This window comes from Microcebus murinus, chromosome 10 (assembly GCF_040939455.1).
Source record: "Microcebus murinus isolate Inina chromosome 10, M.murinus_Inina_mat1.0, whole genome shotgun sequence".
Classification (NCBI taxonomy): domain Eukaryota; kingdom Metazoa; phylum Chordata; class Mammalia; order Primates; family Cheirogaleidae; genus Microcebus; species Microcebus murinus.
Genome location: NC_134113.1, coordinates 99,657,008 through 99,677,674, shown reverse-complemented (window position 1 = coordinate 99,677,674; position 20,667 = coordinate 99,657,008). Strand labels below are relative to the sequence as shown.

The 20,667-nt window shown below is 50.6% G+C and overlaps 1 protein-coding gene across 7 annotated transcripts in view; it reads left to right on the top strand.

The window, feature by feature from the left end:
- CACNA1C (calcium voltage-gated channel subunit alpha1 C) overlaps window positions 1-20,667 on the top strand; it is a 613,935-nt gene that overhangs the window by 581,140 nt on the left and 12,128 nt on the right. For 6 of the 7 annotated variants that reach the window (XM_076007801.1, XM_076007799.1, XM_020287401.2 and 3 more), the window contains 9 exons: window positions 3,635-3,800; window positions 4,385-4,512; window positions 5,136-5,232; window positions 6,364-6,466; window positions 11,618-11,719; window positions 14,832-14,959; window positions 15,430-15,564; window positions 16,140-16,492; window positions 18,587-18,715. In XM_076007801.1, the coding sequence (XP_075863916.1) occupies window positions 3,635-3,800; window positions 4,385-4,512; window positions 5,136-5,232; window positions 6,364-6,466; window positions 11,618-11,719; window positions 14,832-14,959; window positions 15,430-15,564; window positions 16,140-16,492; window positions 18,587-18,715 (1,341 nt within the window). The remainder of the gene's footprint in view (window positions 1-3,634; window positions 3,801-4,384; window positions 4,513-5,135; window positions 5,233-6,363; window positions 6,467-11,617; window positions 11,720-14,831; window positions 14,960-15,429; window positions 15,565-16,139; window positions 16,493-18,586; window positions 18,716-20,667) is intronic. The other variant, XM_076007800.1, reaches the window with a different exon arrangement.

Below are 20,667 nucleotides of genomic sequence, written 5' to 3'. Positions count from 1 at the left end.
AGAAATTAAAAAAAAATTACAGTAGAAATTGAAAAGGTAGTAAAAATTTTAGCCTTTAAAATGGCCCAAGATCCAACATTTGTATTATGAGGGCTACCAAACTAGCAAGGAATAGATCATTCCTATATTATATAAAGTTTCCAGGAACAGAAAGAGATAGAAAGCCTCCCCACTCATCTCATAAAACTAATGAAAGGGCCAGGCACAATGGCTCACACCTGTAATCCCAGCACTCTGGGAGGCCGAGACTGGAGGATCACTTGAGCTCAAGAGTTCAAGACCAGCCTGAGCAAGAGCAAGACCCCGTCTCTACTTAAAAATAGAAAAAATTAGCCGGGCATGGTGGCACATGCCTGTAGCCCCAGCTACTCGGGAGGCTGAGGCAGGAGGATCTCTTGAGCCCAGGAGTTTGAGGTTGCTGTGAGCTAAGCTGATGCCACGGCACTCTAGCCCAGGCAACAGAGTGAGACTCTGTCTCAAAAAGAAATAAAACTAATAGAAGATCAATGCTAATAAGTAAAAGAGAAAAAAGCAATAAGTTATAAATATGAACATATGTACACATAGCTACCATTGTTTGCAGACAACATGCTAATCCTAGTAGAAAATCCAAACAAATCAATTGAAAACCCTATATAACAATTGGTAGAATAAGTAAAGTAGAAGACTAGCAAAGAAAAATGTCACTTTCCGGTACTGATAACAGCTAATTTGTAAATATAATAGATATCTTATGCTATCACTTTTTCTAGTCAATATTATACTATAAGTTTTATCTAATGCAATGAGAAAAATAAATCAAAGGATAAGAATTGAAGATGAAGATCGGCCGGGCGCGGTGGCTCACGCCTGTAATCGTAGCACTCTGGGAGGCCGAGGCGGGCAGATTGCTGGAGGTCAGGAGTTGAAAACCAGCCTGAGCAAGAGCAAGACCCCCGTCTCTACTATAAATAGAAAGAAATTAATTGGCCGATAACATATATATAGAAAAAATTAGCTGGGCATGGTGGCGCATGCCTGTAGTCCCAGCTACTTAGGAGGCTGAGACAGCAGGATTGCTTGAGCCCAGGAGTTTGAGGTTGCTGTGAGCTAGGCTGACGCCACAGCACTCACTCTAGCCTGAGCAACAAAGAGAGACTTTGTCTCAAAAAAAAAAAAAAAAAAAAGAATTGAAGATAAAGAAACAAAATTAAATGCAAAACAATTAATTGCCAATGTAGAATATACAAAAGAAGCTACAGATAAATTGCTAAAACTAGTAAGAAAGTTCAGTAAATCTTCTGTATATGAAGTCAATTATATTCCCTCTACGTCAGTAGCAAACTGATGTAACTTTTAAAATTACAACTTTTAAACATACCTCTTTAAATGTGCAAGAAAATAAAGAAGATAACTAGCAATAATTTGACAAAGATACATATAGGGAAATTATGAAATTTTATTGAAGACATTAAGCAAGGCCCAAATCAATGGAGAGGTGCACCATGTTCCTGGCTGGGAGACGGCATCACAGAGTTGTCAAGATTCCAGTACAATTCCAGTAAGACTCTGAGCAGAATTCATCTGACTTGACAAATTGATTCTGAGGGTTCCACGGAATACAGAAGGAAAATGAATAGCCGAGGCAAATTCTGAAGGACAAGCTGCAGGGACTAAGAGCGCAGCGTATGGCAAAGCCACAGTAACTACGGCAACACGGTTCCTCAGTGCCCAGATAAACAAAGAACCCCCAGAGGAGAATGCAAAGGTTGGCCTAATGCCCAACACCTGCAGATATGACTTTATGTCAGAGCAGGTATGTCAAATAAGTAGGTACAGATGTACTATTCAATAAATAGTATTAAGAAAATTGATTATCTATACAGAAAAAGATAAAAGAATATTTCTACCTCATATCAAATATGAAAATAAATTTCAAGTTAATGAGTTATCATGAAAACAAAACTTTAGAACCTTTAGAAGAACATAGAGGAGAATGTCTTCATGACCTAGAATAGATAGGAAGGATTTTTTAAACAAAATACAAAAAGCACAAGGGAAAAAACATAAACTTGACCACACTGAAATTTAAAACTTAGAGTCATTAAAATACACCATAAATAAAACTAGAGACAAGCCATAGACAGGAAGAAGATAATTGTAATGTATATACTATAAAGAATGTATAAAGGACCCTAGGCCGGACGCGGTGGCTCACACCTGTAATCCCAGCACTCTGGGAGGCCCAGGCGGGCAAATTGCTCAAGGTCAGGAGTTTGACACCAGCCTGAGCAAGAGCAAGATCCCGTCTCTACTATAAATAGAAAGAAATTAATTAGCCAACTAAAAAAAAAATATATATATATATAAAAAATATTAGCCAGGCATGGTGGCTCATGCCTGTAGACCCAGCTACTCTGGAGACTGAGGCAGGAGGATCTCTTGAGCCCAGGAGTTTGAGGTTGCTGTGAGCTAGGCTGACGCCACGGCACTCTAGCCCAGGCAACAAAGTGAGACTCTTCTCAAAATAAATAAATAAATAACCCTAAAAATAAACAAGATAAATAACCCACGAGTCAAATAAGCAAAAATATGAACATGAAATTCAACAGAAGATAAAATCTAAATTATCAACCCATTAAGCATTTTAAAACCAAATTAAAATATCAGTGAAACATCATATCATGCCCATGATAGGAGCAATATTTTTAAAAATCCACCACTAAGAGTTGATAAGTCTGTAGAGCAATGACATTTCTCCTGCACTGACAATAGGAGTCTAAGTTGGACAAACACATGGACAGCACAGAATGCCTCATAAAATGAAGACATGTACCTTCAACTGTCAACTCCACTTCTGAGCAGACCCCGAGACATGGACCTGCATGTTTATTGCAGTGTTATTTATAATAGGAAAAAAGAAAAAATTTGAAAAACCCAAATGACCTTTAATAGGAGGGTGATTTTTTTAATGGCATGCTCATAGAGTATACTCCTATACAGCAGTTAGGATGAATGAACTAAGTCTAAAATATATGAAATGGCTAATTCCCAAAAAGTTCACATGGACTGCAAGAAGAGCAAGTTTGCAGAAAAGGTACTGTGCATTACAGATAGTATTACTATTTACATAAAGTTGTAGGGTTTTTTTGTTTTGTTTTTTTTTTTTTGAGATAGACGCTTTGTTGCACAGGCTAGAGTGAGTGCCGTAGCATCAGCCTAGCTCACAGCAACCTCAAACTCCTGGGCTCAAGCAATCCTCCTGCCTCAGCCTCCCGAGTAGCTGGGACTACAGGCATGCGCCACCATGCCCGGCTAATTTTTTTCTATATATATTAGTTGGCCAATTAATTTCTTTCTATATTTATAGTAGAGACGGGGTCTCGCTCTTGCTCAGGCTGGCTTCGAACTCCTGACCTCGAGCAATCCGCCCGCCTCGGCCTCCCAGAGTGCTAGGATTACAGGCGTGAGCCACGCGCCCGGCCTACATAAAGTTTCGAAACATTCAAAATGATGCTCTGTGTTTTCATATTTAGTGAAGGTATCCAAGCACTCGGGGAATGAGAAACACCAAGTTCATTTAGTGATTCAGGAAGAGGGCTTCCCTGGCACCTGGGATTGGCTGCATGGGTGTAGCTCTCCGTCTCTCCTGCAGGTGTGCCACCGGGGAGGCCTGGCAGGACATCATGCTGGCCTGCATGCCAGGCAAGAAATGTGCCCCGGAGTCCGAGCCCAGCAACAGCACAGAAGGTGAAGCTCCCTGCGGCAGCAGCTTTGCCGTCTTCTACTTCATCAGCTTCTACATGCTCTGTGCCTTCCTGGTAAGCCAAGTTGGGCTGCACGGCCTCAGATGATGAGTGTGCAGTTCCAGGGCAGCCCGAGCCCTCGATCTCTGCGGCCCCTGGTCAGGGAAGCCCATCGGAGGAGCTGGCGTGGGCAGAGTAAGGTAGTTGGAATGTCCAGCCACACTGAGATAAAGGCGAAAGCCCTGGGCCTGAGTGGGCTTAGCCAGCGTCTTGCTTGTCCATTCTCAGCTCTCGGCATGGTGGCATTGTCCCAGAGGACAAAGGGGGCATGGGGAAGCCTAGAGGGGATGTATACTTTTTTGGCACCTTGCTGTGGAGTGAGGGGAAGGTGGCAGGTATGGTCTGCCTCTATCCTGGGCGGCCTGCCCAGCGGCTTGGTGGGAGGGAAGCTGTCCACCCTGTGTGGGCTCATCCCGCACAGCTCTCACGGAAGCTGTGTCCAGCTGTGTCCAACTGGGTGTCCAAGACACCCAGTTCTAGGAGTGGTGGGATATACTGCTGGCCTTTAGAAATGTTGGCTTCTGCCGTGCACGGCACTGGCTAGCAGAGTGCATCTGTGGCCCTCGTAGAGTGCTTCATGGTACTGACTGTTTCTGCAGATCATCAACCTCTTTGTAGCTGTCATCATGGACAACTTTGACTACCTGACAAGGGACTGGTCGATCCTGGGTCCCCACCACCTGGATGAATTTAAAAGAATCTGGGCAGAGTATGACCCTGAAGCCAAGTAAGTTCCCAGAGGGAAATCCTGAGCCCGCAGGCTGAGAGGCTGTTGGCTGGCCACGCGTGCAGGAGAGGGTCGGACGGGCCAACACCGGGGCCGTTTGGAAATGCCGACTGCCTCGGACCCCAGGGTGAAGGGTCAAGGGCCAAAGAGAAGAGGCCAGGCACCTTCGACTAAGTCAAGAACACAAGAACATAACAACTGTCATGCTCAGTTGAATGGAAGCATAGGAGGTCCTAGTATCAGGAGCACTGGCAAGTGCTCAAGTCAGGGCGATCGGGGCCAGGTCGAGCTCAGCTTTATGCCCTCATTAATCGATCGCATTTGACTGACGCTCAGTGAATACCTTTTGGTCAGCTGGTCAGTTGATTGAAGCAGCAAGTACAGTTTGAGAATTCCGTTGCTCTACTGAAATCCTTCCACCTTGAACGTCATGGACAGAAAGTTGTTTAGTCAAATCCAAACACGTGTAGAGTGGGTTTGCAGTTGTACCACACAATTCTGCAACTCTGCGCTGAGTTTGACCAGTAGTGCCTCACTAGCGTGTTCCCGGCGGGCGGGCTCCACCTCTCAGGACCCCGCGAACATGGCCCTCTGACTGCTCCTCCCTCCCCTTCCTTTTCCAGGGGTCGTATCAAACACCTAGATGTGGTGACCCTGCTGCGGCGGATTCAGCCCCCACTGGGCTTTGGGAAGCTGTGCCCTCACCGCGTGGCTTGCAAAGTAAGAGAGGACCTGGGTTCGCGGGCGCAAGAGACAAAATGTGGGAGGCGAGATGCCCATTTGTCTCAGGACCTGGCTTGGGCCACGTGCCTTAAAGGGATTGAAGATAGTCTTCTATGTGGCTAAAGAAGTGAGCCTGAGCCAGGCTGTATTTCAAGGGTCTTCCAGCTCTGATCCTCAGACCCTCTAAAGGAGCAGCAGAGAGAACACACCCGCCTCACATCCCAGCGAGCAGGTGCTGTCCTGGATCAAGCACTGGTCCAGCCCATGACAGCCCTGCCAGCACTGTCCAGGCACCCTGGGAGGACTCCCAGCCCGGGGGCAAGAGGGCCATTAGAGAGTCCGTGCATTAGTGTCATGAGAGCTGGGGGGAGCGCAGCCTACATTAGCTTCAGCGCAGCCTGGATGGGGCTGAGAGGCATCCACGTGACCCCGAGACGGGCCCGGCAGGCCACGCACTAGGCTCTGAGCTTTCCAGTAGAGCCACTGCAAGGTTCACACTGTCCATGAGATCCAGAAGGATCCAGTCATTCAGGAAAGTGCAGCCTTTGGGCACTTAGCTCATAGGAGCTCGGGGACGGCATCAGGGTGGACACTGGCGAGCCCAGGCCAGGCTTTCTCACCGCGGCCAGCAAGTGCTGGCGGCCGCCCTGGAGCACAGGGAGCGCACCTTGTGAGCGGGAAAGGGGGAAGCGGCAGCACAGTCCCGTCAGCGTCAGCCCTTCTGCCCCTGCGTGCTGAGAGGACATGCTGCAGCCCCTACCAGCACGCCCTGTCCTCCTCAGCCCTGGCTGGGTGTGGGGTGGCTACGGCCAGGGCTCCCGGCCAGCGTCTGCGTGCGGCTGTGCTTTACTGCCAGCAGAGGCCACGGTGTGTGCTAAGCAGACCTCTGGCCTGGTGGGAAGTGCCTGGGCTTCCGTGCTGCTGCGGAGGTGGGGTCTAACCAGGACGCCCGTGGCAAGGCCACGATTCTCTCTGGAAAGAGTTTTGAGCACATTCTGGTGCCCCAGGCTTCACACCCCCAACCCACCCACTCGTTTTGAGTCTCCCCACAGTGTTCTCCTGTTGTGGTGGTTCTGTAGGTCCCTTGAGAACCTTCTGCTGTAACCAGCTCTGCCCCTCCCCCTGCAGCGCCTGGTATCCATGAACATGCCTCTGAACAGCGATGGGACAGTCATGTTCAATGCCACCCTGTTTGCCCTGGTTAGGACAGCCCTGAGGATCAAAACAGAAGGTAAGGGTGCCCGTGGGCACTGGAAAGCCACCCAGAAGGTCTAGTAGAGCACCCAGGAAGGCTCAGCAGCCTGCAGCATGCTCTGGGACATTCATGTCCCATCTGGCACCCCAGCAGGGAGCCAGGGCCAGGCTGCACTCCAGAGCATCTAGGAGTCTCCGCCTACTCGTGTTTTCTTTGCTTGCTGAATGGCCTCCTTGCCTTTAGCTTATTTATTTTGAATTTTAGCCTTCCTTCAACCCCTGGAAATTATTCTGGATGATATTTTGAAGTCATAGGGTATAGTTCGAAAACAGAAGGAGATGGGTTAGCTGAAGCAGGACCAAGCCCCATCTGGGTGGACTTATACTGGCTATATGTGGGTCTCTCAAGTGCTCAATTCTCTTTAAACTAAAAGAATCTGTGCTGGGAAGACGTTCTGGGAAGGGGACATAATAACAAGCAGTGAGCAGGGTGGAGGTCTTCACATACAACTGCGCAGGCTATGCCCAGCACAGGTGCTCAGCTAGCCAGCAGGTCAAGGTTAAGTTCTCACCTGTGCTGCACCAGTCAGGCCACTCGCCCTCAGGGCTGCGTCCATCTGGTGGGGGCTCCTAGTTTGCACAAAGGCACCCTATGGGCTAGTGGGCTAACAGCAGCTGAATCTCTCTTTATAATTGATAAGGACACTTATCACTTACCACTCTAGTGAAAAGGCTGTATAAAATGTGCCTATGACGATTCCATCTCTCTCCAAGAGCTTCTAGCCCCTTGCAGTGTTTCTTAGAGAGTGGTCAAAAGACCACCTGCCTTAGAATGAGCTGTTGGCACTTGTTTAAAACACTACATCCCAAGTAGCCACACAGATCTACTGAATCTGAATCTCTGAGAGAGACTCAGGAATCTGCATTTTGAGCCAGCTGCATAGATGATTCACCACTGGTTAGAGCAGTTAGAGAAAACACAGATAAGACAAGTAGCATGTTTTCTTTCTCTTTTATTTTGTTTTAGACAGTCTTGCTCTGTTGCCCCAGCTAGAGTGCAGTGGCGTCATCATAGTGCACTGTAGCCTCAAACTCTTGCGTTTAAGCAATCCTCCTGCCTCGGCCTCCTGAGAAGCTGGGACTACAGGCATGCGCCTCCATGCCCCAGCTAATTTCTCTATTTCTTGTAGAGACGTGGTCTCACTCTTGCCCAGGCTGGTTTCAAACTCCTGAGCTCAAGTGATCCTCCCACCTCAGCCTTCCAGAGTGCTAGGATTACAGGCATGAGCCACCACACCCGGCCAGCATGTTTTCTTTTCCCCATCCTACACTTAACTTTAGAGGCTCAGGCTGCCAGTCAGTGTTTTCCTTGGTGCAACAGAAGGAGCCCTGGACAGGGCGACAGGAGGCTTGAAGCTGACTCCCAGTTCTCTCTAGTAACATGAATGTGAGCCATTTATTCTGTTTCTACATCAGTTACTTCATGTGTAGAATAAAGATAGGTGATGGTATGGTTCAGGGAATAACCCAGAGAGGGACCTTCTCTTAGTTAGATCCTCCCAGAAAAATAACAAATGTCTGAAATGAAAGGCAGCAAGACCAATCCAGCGAGAAACATGTCAAAATAATGAGCTAATCCCAAAGAAAGGAAAATAGGTCAAGTTCTGCTGCTAAATTAAAAAGAAAGCAAATGTCATTAGTAGCCAGTGCAATAACTCAATCTGAAATGGGTGTAAATAGGCCTATATCTAAACTAAATACACATTTAATGCACACATATGTAGAAGAAAAATTTGGGCCAGGTGCGGTGGCTCACACCTGTCATCCTAGCACTCTGGGAAACTGAGGCGGGAGGATTGCCTGAACTCAAGAGTTCAAGACCAGCCTGAGCAAGAACAAGACCCTATGTCTACTAAAAATAGAAAAATTAGCTAGGCATGGTGGCATATGCCTGTAGTCCCAGCTTCTTGGGAGGCTGAGGTGGGAGGATCCTTTGAGCCCAGGAGTTTGAGGTTACAGTGAACTGTGATTGTGCCACTGCTCTGTAGCCTGGGTGACAGAGTGAGACCATGTGTCAAAAAAAATTAGAAGGAGGCTGGGCGCGGTGGCTCACACCTGTAATCCTAGCACTCTGGGAGGCCGAGGCGGGCGGATTGCTTGAGGTCAGGAGTTCAAAACCAGCCTGAGCAAGAGTGAGACCCCGTCTCTACTATAAACAGAAAGAAATTAATTGGCCAACTTATATAGAAAAAATTAGCCGGGCATGGTGGCGCATGCCTGTAGTCCCAGCTACTCGGGAGGCTGAGGCAGGAGGATTGCTTGAGCCCAGGAGTTTGAGGTTGCTGTGAGCTAGGCTGATGCCACGGCACTCATTCTAGCCTGGGCAACAAAAAAAAAATTAGAAGGAAATTTATTAATATGTTATTATTATCACTGAGTGGTAGAATCAGCAATGACTTTTATCTTCTTCCTTTAGTTTTGTTACTTTCCAAATTGTCTACAATGAATATTATTACATCCATGTTTAGGAGGAAGAGTTTTCTTTTCCAAGGAGAGAAGATGTTGTAATGACTGCTACAGTGAATATGCTATAATACAATGTAAATTAAGGGTTGTAAGTTTTTGTTCCATAGAAGAATAAAAAAGAGTGATGCACAGAGAGAGAGAGACTCCACAAAGTTGAAGATTCATTGTCAAAGCTCACCACATCCCAACAAAATCATACCAATAGCTGATACCAATGCAGAGGAACCCACCAAAAATAGTCAAATACACAGAGCCAATCTTGAAGAAATAGGAATTCCAAAGCAAGGGGGCAAAGCCAGTCGTGTGAGAACTGCTACAGTCAAGTCAAGGATTAGACGCAAAGGCATTTCGGAACAGCCACCAAAGGGCCCGCCATGCGCCCATGAAGGGTGAGCCTCCGTCAGAGACACTCCCCCACAAACTTGTTGAAATCTTAAGGCTGGAAGACAAAGGCAAGTTCTTAGAAGCAACTAGAAAATAGGTCAGAGAACATCTAAATTTGTGATTAAATCCGTCCTCCCCCTTCAGACTTCTGAGAGTGGAGGGATAGGAGAGAAATCAACACCTACTTCAGAGAACCAGAGTCCCACCGGGTCTCATACCGCCCTTTCTCTGGAAACACAGAAGGAAGATACTCAGAAATACTCAGATGACCTGAAACAGTTGTCAGTGAGGGTCCACAGTTACAAAGACCATTCTTAGAATAAATTAAGGCCTGATAAAAATTGGGAACATGTGTTCATTTCCTGGGTCTGCCACAACAAGCGATCACAAACTGGGTGGCTGAAAATAAGAGAAAGTCATTCCCTCACAGTTCGGGAGACCAGAGGCCCACAGTTAAGGTGTCGGCGGGCTTGGTTCTTTGTGGGGCTCTGGGGAGAGCCCTCCCCTCCTCTCCTGGCTGCTGATGGTGGTTAGCGACGCTGCGTCCACCAGGCAGGCCACACCACTCCTCTGCCCCCGCTCTGCGGCCTCCTCTGGTGTGCACCCTCTCATTCCTCACACGGTCTCGATCCACTGTGACCACGTCTTAACTAAGTCCATCTGTGCAGACCCTGTTTCCAACTGAGGCCGCATCCTGAGGTTCCAGGTAGACATGAGGACATGAGATTCCAGGGGGGCATTATTCAACCCAGTAGAGAAGATCAGTGTGTTTGAACTTGCTGTATTTGACCAGTATATGGATTAGGACTCTTCACTTCAAGGGCAGAAACCTCCAACGACCCTACCCACAAAAGAAGCTGATCTGGCCTAAGTGAGGAGTGCTCAGTCACACCCTCTGTCCTGTGGCTCAGCTGTTTGGATCTGATGAGCAAACCAGGAGCTCATGAGCCCAGCGCTTTGTCTGCGCTGTCACCTCTGCCTCCTCTCCCGTGTGGCCAGAGGTGGCACTGAACGCAGGCAGTCTCTCGCTCTCGAGCACTGTTCCATCCGCCTCTCGCCGCCTGTGTGCTGCATGATAAACTGCCACAAACTCTGGCTTAGAACGACACCTACGTGTCAGCTCAGTTCTGTAGAGGCCCAGCTCTGGGGGGGCTGGCTTCTCTGCTCCGGCCGCACAGGGCCACGCTCAGGACAGCGCTCGGCCGCGGGGGAGTTGCCACCTCCAAGCTTATTCCGGTTGTCAGCAGAATTCACGTCTTGCCGTTGTAGGTCTGCGGTCCCCGTTTTCCTGCGAGCTGTCCGCTGGGGTCCACTCCCAGTCCCTGCAGATGCCTTCTCAGTCCAGCTCCCAGCACGGCTGTGTCTCACCGCCTCTCCTGCTCCCAGCTGGAGGGAACTCTCTGCTTTTAAAGGGCTCATGTGATGCGGTCAGGCCACCTAGATAATCTCTCTCTTTTAAGGTCATAGGTGCCGTGTAATGTAACCTAATCATGGGAGTAAAATTCATCATGTTCCTGGTCCCAGGGCCTGGCGGGGGCAGGCAGATATCTTGGAGACATCTTAGAACCTGCCTGCCACATCCCTCGTTCAGCTGCAGTCTCAGTCCTCCTGTTCACCACTGTGAGACCAGGATCCCAGAGGCTTCATGAGACGGGTGCCTCATTAAGTCTGTTTTACCAGAGGAGAAAGTAGACCCAGAGAAAATTCCAAACTGCAGAGACCAGCGTCTCTTGATTTCTGCTTCCACAGTTAGACTCGGAGGACAGAGCCCTCGTTGGCACAAAGGAGCCAGTGCTTGTGGGGAGACTTCTTCCCCCAATCACCCATGTTTTCTGTGGCGCTTCTAGGAGGCCCATAAGAAATGCCTCCCATGGGGAGCACCCCGACTGCTCCCCGCCGGGCTAGTGCATCTTTGAGCCGGCAAGCACGTGCCCCAGTGGAGCTGCCCAGCGGCCAGGCACAGTCCACAGGGAAAAGCGTCGAGTGCCAGGTGGGGCAGAGGGACCCCTGACTGGCCTGAGCAACACCCAGCAGGAGGGAAGAGGAATGGCTCTGGACAGGACACAAGAGGGAAGGGCGCAGGAAGGGAGAGACAGAGGAGGAGGAAGGGGTAGAGATAGGAAGCTGGGGAGAAACTAAGCAAAGAAGAAAGAAACTGACGGGTCAGGGCCACATGTGGGCCAAATGCCACCACCTGTGGCTTCGTGCTTTATTCAGAGGAACCCACCACACTGGAGGGCTCTCCATGGCGCTGACCCTTGCATCTCCCTTCCCCCAGGGAACCTAGAACAAGCCAACGAGGAGCTGCGTGCCATCATCAAGAAGATCTGGAAGCGGACCAGCATGAAGCTGCTGGACCAGGTGGTGCCCCCTGCAGGTGGTAAGTGCTACCTGGATTTCTGCACCTGGGCCTTTCTCCCGCTGTGGTTCTTTCACCTGCCTCTGCTCCAGCAGTGGCACCATTAGAAACATGGCCACACCCCCTGAGATGGGACCTGCATTCTTGAGTCCACTAGGCTTGCTGGAGATCTGTTTTCTCCAGACCCTTCCTGTGGGACCCAAAGGCCCTGTTCGTTTGGAGGGACAGGCTGTGATGCCTGCACGAATACAGAAGCAGACTGTCAGGTTGGAGCCTGGTACAACCTTGCGTTTGACATATGGAAACAGGCAGGTCCCTTAATGCTTAGAGGTTTGTCAGAACTTCCAAGGAAGCTCCACAAAGTATAGGTGTTCCCATAAGCCCGACCACTGTGGCTTGCTGTAGACCCTGGAAGGAGAACCCCCTGGGATTCTACCCCTCTCGATTGAAATTCTTTTCGTTCTTCCTAGAACAGTGTTTCCTGACCCTATCAAGTCCAAAGCCCCTTTTTTTTTTTTTTTTTTTTTTTTTTTGAGACAGAGTCTCACTTTGTTGTCCAGGCTAGAGTGAGTGCCGTGGCGTCAGCCTAGCTCACAGCAACCTCAAACTCCTGGGCTTGAGTGATCCTTCTGCCTCAGCCTCCCGAGTAGCTGGGACTACAGGCATGCGCCACCATGCCCGGCTAATTTTTTATATATATATCAGTTGGCCAATTAATTTCTTTCTATTTATAGTAGAGACGGGGTCTCGCTCTTGCTAAGGCTGGTTTTGAACTCCTGACCTTGAGCAATCTGCCTGCCTCGGCCTCCCAAGAGCTAGGATTACAGGCGTGAGCCACAGCGCCCGGCCCCAAAGCCCCTTTTTATGACAAATAGTTTATATTGCCCCTGCTATGATCCCAAATGAAAAATCATAAATAATGTAACCTTCCTATACATATAATTTCCAAAATATTAATATAATGTTTTAACTCTAATATAAAATATATTAAAAGCAAATGTTTTCAATATATAAATGCTAAGGCACAACTATGCCAGAAATTATTAACAGATGAAATGCTCACATGTACCTACTTATTATGAATAAGTTTGTTTAATGGAAGTAAGACAATACAGATTATTGTTGGCACTTTTTATTTGTCATTTTTAAATAAGGGCTAAATAAGTACGTGTGTATATACATACACACACATACATACATACACACACACAATAACCACTATGTGAGAGTTACAATGGGGGACTCAGGTACACAAAGAGCATTGCCATCAAGGATACAATTTTCCAGTATGTGAACACCTCTTGATCAAGTGCAGTCTTCTGTCAATTTACACAGCAGTTATATTCCTGGAAAATTCTGGGTATACTAAAACCATGCAAAAAAAAGTCTTATGTCCCTATGTAAAACAAAATTAGGTTCTTAGCTCAGATCATTATAAGCATTGTTCCCCCACATGGACGGATAACATAACACTTGAAAGCTGTGCAGTGTACACCTGTGCTTTAAAGCAGCAGTCCGTAACCTTTTTGACACCAGGGACTGCTTTCATGGAAGACAATTTTTCCTCGAATGGATGGGGAGGCTGAGCTCAGGCAGAGCTGTGAGCGATGGGGAGCGGCTATAAATACCAACGAAGCTTCACGGGCTCGCCCGCCGCTCCCCTCCTGCTGTTCGACTGGTTCCTAACAGGCCACAAACCGTTGCTGGTCCATGGCCCAGGGGGTTGGGGACCACAGCTTTAAGGGACACGTCTACAACCACTTAATGCTGGTATCACCCCAAAGTCACTCTGACAACTAAAAACCATCCCACACATTTCCCAAGCATTCCTTCAGAGATCCTGCCACCCCTGTTGAGAGCTGCTTCCTGAAGGGAAAGCAGTACTCAAGCTCCGTGAAAACCCCCTAGAGTGGCCAAAGGCCACCTGACGTCATGTTTCATCCTGACAACACTTCTTTGAAGGCTCCCGAGGAACCACAGCCTTAGACGCTGCAGGGCTGCCCAAGGTTGCCTGGCGAGCACAGAGCAGGCTCCAGGCCCGAGCCAAGTCTGAGGGCACCCAGGACCCCGGCTCTTTCCACAACGCACTTCCTCCTCCCTGGCCACCCTGGACAGGGGCCCTGGGCTCTTCCTTCCCACGTGGGAGTGAGGCCCTCGCCAGACGCAAGGCCCATTACTGCTGTGCCTTCAGCTGTTATCAAGAGAGAGCAGGAGCAGGAGCAGGAGAGCCAGCTCAGGCCCCTGGGTCTGACCCACAGGGAACTGTCTGTCTCCCTCACAGGGAGCCAGGGGCTACTTGCTGGGCATGAAGTGTTCCCCTTGGGCACTATGGCCTCGGCACCATCAGGCTCACTTCTGAGGTAGAGACTGATGTATGTTGTGTGTGATCTTGAGTGCCCAGCCTGGCAGGGATGCAGCCAAGCCACCTGGTACAAACATCTGTCTGGTTTGAAAGAAAAACCCTAACTTCAACAGGAAGAAAAGTGCTCCTTCCACCATCCCCTGCATCCAGCCTTTGAGCAGGACTATATGTACACTTGGGGTCTGGGGGCCGGCCGTTGATGACGGGCCTGTGGAATCAAGCACTGGCAGTGTCAATTAAGTAAAAAAAAAAAAAAATAGCAAGATGGGAAATAATTTTGATGATAGGCTACTTTTTCTGTAAGAAAAAAAGGATAAGAATATGTTCACTTATTTACATAAATCGTTTGCATAAAGAATCTCTGGAAAATACTCAAGAAACTAATAAGAAAAACAAGGGCTATCTGCAAGGAGGTGGTAACTAGGCAGACAGGTGAGTGGTGGGGGAGAACTTTCACCATATGCCTTTATATATATATATCTTTCTCTTTTTGAGCCATGTGAATGTACTGTCTCTCCAAAAAATTAAATTTAAAAAGTTGCCTAGGTGGCACATTCCTATAATCCCAGCCCTTTGGGAGGCTGAGGCAGGAGGATCACTTGAGCACAAGAGTTTGAGGCTGCAGTGAGCTGTGATCCCACCACTGCACTCCAGCCTACCCTGTCTCTAAAAAAAATGTTAATAAAGTTGGAGTGCTGAGAAAAATCAGTTACATCCAACTTGGTCCCCCTGCCTACCTCTAACTCCCTCTCCTCTCTCTGTACATCTCAGATGATGAGGTCACAGTTGGCAAGTTCTATGCCACTTTCCTGATCCAGGAGTACTTCCGGAAATTCAAGAAGCGCAAAGAGCAAGGCCTTGTGGGCAAGCCCTCCCAGAGGAACGCCCTGTCCCTGCAGGTGAGCTGCTGGGGAGGGGTCCACATCCCAGGGAGGTCCTGGTCACTTTCCTCTGACCTTGGCCAGGGTCCCAGTCTCTTGGCAGTCCCTTCAGAAGGAACCTTTCTGAGAGTGCCAACCTTTCTGAATGTGGCTGTGAGGATGGGTATTGTAATCCTCCCCTCCTGCCATCCCCCGCACTGCCCTCCACAGTGCTGCCTACTGCCACTGCCGCCCCCGGAGCTGGCCTGAGCTCTGCTGAGGTCTCTCCTACTGCACCCTCTTCCCTCCTGGGTGGGCTAGTGGTTTCCTCCACCCGAGAGTAGCCAGAGCAGGCCCAGGGACACCTGGCCCTGGTTTGCACATACAGCTGTGCCTTCTGGTGGGTCGGGGGCTGGGTAGGGGCACCAGGGGCCCAGCCCCGGGCAATGACTGGCTAGAAAGCTTGGTGGAAAGGGACCAAGGTCCTCACATGTACCTCTGGGTTCCAGGCTGGCTTACGCACACTGCATGACATCGGGCCCGAGATCCGCCGGGCCATCTCTGGAGATCTGACCGCTGAGGAAGAGCTGGACAAGGCCATGAAAGAGGCCGTGTCTGCAGCTTCCGAAGACGACATCTTCAGGGTAGGTGGCACCATGGCACACTCTGCACCTGTGTGAAGTCCGGTCTGGAGCAGGAGCAGGGGCTGGGGCTCCGCTGCGCGTGCCCCGGAGAGCGGCCTGAGCTCAGGGGCCATTCTAGGCTCTTCCCGCTCAGCTGCCTCCTGACCCTCTGCAGCCCACGCCAGGGCTCCCAGGACCTGGTGATTCACAGGGGGTCACTGGCCCCCAGAAAAGGGGAAAGAGCCATTTTCCTAAGAGAAATGTTTCCTAGGAGAAACTTCTACATTAGAAATTGCAGCGTGAAACTCAAGCCTAGTCTTCAGGGGTCATCTGGAGACATCCAGCCACACCCTCTCCTGGCCGTCCCCACGGGCCTGGGCATTCCTGGTCCTCACCTCCCGTGGTGCTGCAGAGGGAACCTTGGGACCCCGAGTGTCTGGGTCCCTCCCTCTCTGGCGTTGCCAGGCATGAAGTTCCCATCCGCCGTGTGCTCCTGGCATGGCTGCGCCTCGCCCGAGGGCAGGCAGCCTCCCGTGCCCTGCACTGCTCCGGTCGGGGGGCTTGTCCTCCACCTACCTCTCCTGTCTTGCCTGCAGAGGGCCGGTGGCCTGTTTGGCAACCACGTCAGCTACTACCAAAGCGACGGCCGGGGCGCCTTCCCTCAGACCTTCACCACCCAGCGCCCACTGCACATCAACAAGGCGGGCAACAGCCAGGGTGACACCGAGTCACCCTCCCATGAGAAACTGGTAGACTCCACCTTCACCCCCAGCAGCTACTCGTCCACTGGCTCCAACGCCAACATCAACAATGCCAACAACACCGCCCTGGGCCGCCTCCCCCGCCCTGCCGGCCACCCCAGCACCATCAGCACCGTGGAGAGCCACGGGCCCCCCTTGTCCCCTGCCATCCGGGTGCAGGAGGCAGCGTGGAAGTTCGGCGCCAAGAGGTAAGCTGGAGGGCGGGCACCCAGGGCCGTGCACAGGGCCACACTCCGCAGCCCGCAGCGTGCGTGCAGGAGAGGGAGGCCGGGCCGGCCCCGCCCCGAAAGAGCCTCGATGGAGGCCATGGCCCCAGACCCCAGCAAGAGAGGGCCACCACCTGCCGATCAAACAGGGCAGCCACGCTCAGGACAGGCCGGCATCACTGTGGCGGCAGCTCCCTCATCTGCCTCTGAGATATGTGTTCTGGCCACACAGCAGAAACCCTTCTGCACTTTCTCCACTCAAACCTGGCCTTTCACCCAGCCTAGAAGGGAATGGTGTTACCGCCTCTTCATCACAGCCCTTCCTGCCCCTCCTGGGCAGGGCACTTGGGTACATGGGGCCTTCTCTGTAGCTCTGGCTCATTCTGCCCTGGGGGTGTGTCATTCCTGGTGGTCTTGATGGCACTCCCGCCTCCCGGCGCCCTCTTTCCTCCCACCTCCCCATCCTCTGCTCCCAGCGCTCTGGATGCGCTGCCACTCTGTGCTGGGAGGTCAGTGCCTGCTTCTGGCTCTGGGCCGGGGGAGTGCAGCCTGGCCTCTGCCGGCCTCCTCCCGTCTACACCTGCAGCTCCACCTCCCAAGGCGGGGCTGGGAGAGGACACACGCTGCCTCTTGCCACCTCACTCTTAACTGTGCTGCTCTTCCAGAGTAGGCCAGAGTCGGACGGGCTGCACGGTTCCCATCTTGCCGGGTTCTTGAGCAGGTCTCCTTTCGTGCCCTCCAGCTGAGAAAACAGCTGAGAAGAGGGAGCTTCTTTCTAAATCCCTGGACAAATGTCCTGAAGCTGCCTTCATCTAAGAAGCCTGAAAACTTGCCCACTGGCTTTCACATGCCGTTGTGCCATCCCTCTTCAAGTGGCCATATGCAGGTTCACGTGGCTTGACAGACAAGTCACACTGGCCACCCACCCTGTCTCCCTTTCCCTCTGGAAGATGGCTGGTTTCGCCAGGCAGCAGCAGCTCTGGGTGCTTGCAACTCTGGGTGCTCCCAAGCCCTGCGACTTGGGAGACATGCACTGGTGCCTCCTTTGCACAGGGCACTGTGCTCAGCCGATCGGAGAGTGTCTGAGGCTAAGTGACTTGCCTGTGCCTGTCCTCAAGGCCCCCGACCTTTTCTGCAACTTCACCCCTCTTGTACACCCTTTGAGTACTCAGTCCTAGCACCACTTTCTCCCCTGTTCACCTTGTCAAAACCTCTTCATAAAGAAGAGGCTCATCACGTCCATAGCATCTCAGTGTGAATTAAATTACCTCCCTGTAAGGGCATTTCCATATTAAATGTTGTTCTGTATCATGTAAGGGGAGAGTGGATGTTAGAGAGGAGCTGGGAGAGAAGACACCAGGGGATTTCCGTGTCCCCACAGATACATCAGTCCGTGAAATGAAACGCATACAAAGCACCTAATGCAATGCCCTGCACATAGTAAGCGCTCACTAAATGTCAGTTCCCTCTCTTCCCATTGCAGTTGGTAAACACAGTACTCAGGCTGCTAAGCTTCAGCTTGGTGACGAAAACCATAGCCATGTCCTCTATGTCGCAGTTGAGGCTAAGGGCAGTGGCTATGGCACTTGCTTTTGCTGAGAGCAAGGCAGCACACCCTGTGCTCAGCGGTCCCCTGAGAAGTGGAGCTTGCCTGCCTGCTACCAGTCTGCAGCCCATCCTGTGTGCCTCGCCAGAGCTCACCCCACAACCCCTCCCGCCCTCCTGGAGCTCTGACGTCACTCTCCTCCAGACTATAGGTGGGCTGGAGGACGTATGTCATTCCAATTTTACAGAAAGGGAAACTGAGGCATGGGATGGGCTAAGTGACTTGGGCCAGAGGGTAAGTAGGGGTCAGAACTCAGATCTTCTTGGGTCCTAGCCCAGAACCTTCTCCCACATGGAACCCTCACCCTAATCTTAACGCTTCTGTGGCTCCGTGTCTACATCATCGACTACAGGAGGCCGAGGTGCAGCAGCTGCGTCTGTGTGCATCTGCTTGCGGGCTGTGTGCTGTCTTGCTGAGGGAAGGGAGGGGCCTGGCAGTTCCCGATGTATTCTCTGTCCTGGACATCATAGGTGCCACTCCCGGGAGAGCCAGATAGCCATGGTGTGCTCAGAGGACTTGTCTCCCGACAGGACCTATGACGTGAAGACGAGCGAAGACCTCGAGTCCTGCGGCGAGCCCAGCCTGCTCTCCGCAGAGAGGTGAGCGCGCCTGCCTCTGCCCAGGCCAGCCGGGTGGGGACGGGTCTGGAGAGGCGGGGGCAGTCCCTGAAATCCCTGCTCTGGGGATGACCAGGGAGGAGAGCAGACCACGTGTCATAAAGCGAACGCACAGCATCTCAGCTCCTTAGGGGAGGGACCCTCATCACACACAATCCCTTCTAGCTCGGCCCTTCCTCACTGTGAAGTATTCCAGGACAACGTCTAAACATTGATTCTTTAGGCTGTAATCAACAGTTACGGATGTATTTTCTAGTAAGACTCAGTACACATGTACATATACTGACCATTAAGTGTTTCATGAAACTATTAAATACTTAAACAATAAAGCTGCCCAGAAGAGAGCACTGTTGGCAAAGCTAGGGCTGAGATTTTTCTCGATGAAGGAATTTGGGGGTTTGTTCTTGTTTGTTTGAAATAGGATGTTGCTCTTTCACTGGGGCTAGAGTGCAGTGGTATCATCACAGCTCACAGCAACCTCAAACTCCTGGGCCCAAGCCATCCTCCTGCCTCAGCCTCCCAACTAGCTGGGACTACAGACACATGCTACCATGCTCAGTTAATCTTTTCTATTTTTAGTGGAGACAGGGTCTTGCTCTTGCTCAGTCTGGTCTTGAACTCCTGACCTCAAGCAGTCCTCCCTCCTTGGCCTCCCAAAGTGTTAGGATTGCAGGCATGAGCCACTGAGCCCAGCTGCAGTTTTTTAACTGCAGATCTAAACCAGTAAGATTGTGACTTCCGTTTGATCAGTTACAACTGGCACTTTTAAAAGAACAGCACAGCACAATAGAAAATACCAGAGTGTATCAGATGTCGCAAAGGCAAGCACTGTGCTGTGAAACATTTGCTTAATTGCCAATATACATACATATCTTCTGAGTCTTCTGTAAAATGTCTTTAAGACTGTGGGTTGCACTCAAAACAAATTAAGACACACTGTTTTAGAAGCTTGCCTGAAAGTACTTTACAGTGAGGAAGGACTAGCCTTTTAGGCTTCTGAAGACAGGAACAGTGTGGCTGGAAGTGGTGGGAGGGGGACAGCAGCCCCCACCCAAGGGAGTGTCGGGAGAGGCAGACCACTGCCTGCCCTCTCTGGGGTCTGGGAACTGGGCTGGAACAGTGGCAGAGGCATTTCTTTCTCCCCTGGCGTAAAAGGAAGAATCTAGTAAGGAAAACATGGAGACAGTAGCCGAGGCCAGCAACTCCTGGCAGATCAGTTAGCCGCCCTTGCCTTTGCGCCCCATCGGCAGAACAGGGCAGTCGGGTGAATGACCTATTTTTCCGGCTTAATGAAACATAGTATATGTAAAACCAAAGGAACTATCTGAAGTTCCTTAAGAGATAACATTCTCTAAACTGATTTTTAGAAAGTGGGAATTAACGTGTGGCCACCTCTTCTAGAAATCAAGGACAGCAGACCTTTCACCCACTTTGGCTTCTACTGGTGCTTGGGACATCAAGTGCCCTGCCAGCTCAGGACTGACGGGCTTCACCCTCAAGGAGATTTTAGAAACTAGTTAGGAAGCTAAGAGGATCTCAGAAGAGGAAGATGACAGGGAGATTTTCTAACTAATTGCCCACAGAATGGTCCAAACCCTGAGGGGTATAGGCATTCAGAGAAGGTCAAGGGGCAAGGTGACCTTCACGGTACCGCACAAGGTCACACAGAAGCCAGGTCTGCAAGAGTCGGGAGGAATTTCCCAGGAAGGAAGGATAATAGGAGGCTGACCTAGCTGAGAGTGACAACCAGGCTTGGAGGCCGAAATATGTGAGGCTTTCGCTCAACAAATGTTCCTGCATGTCTATAAACACCTGAAGTCCTGGGCTGTGCCAGGAACAAGGACAGATTCCTCAGCAGTGAGGGATGGCACTGGGGACAGAGCCAGCGGCCTCAGCTGGACCCTGAGGTGGGAATGCAACTGTACTTCTTGGAC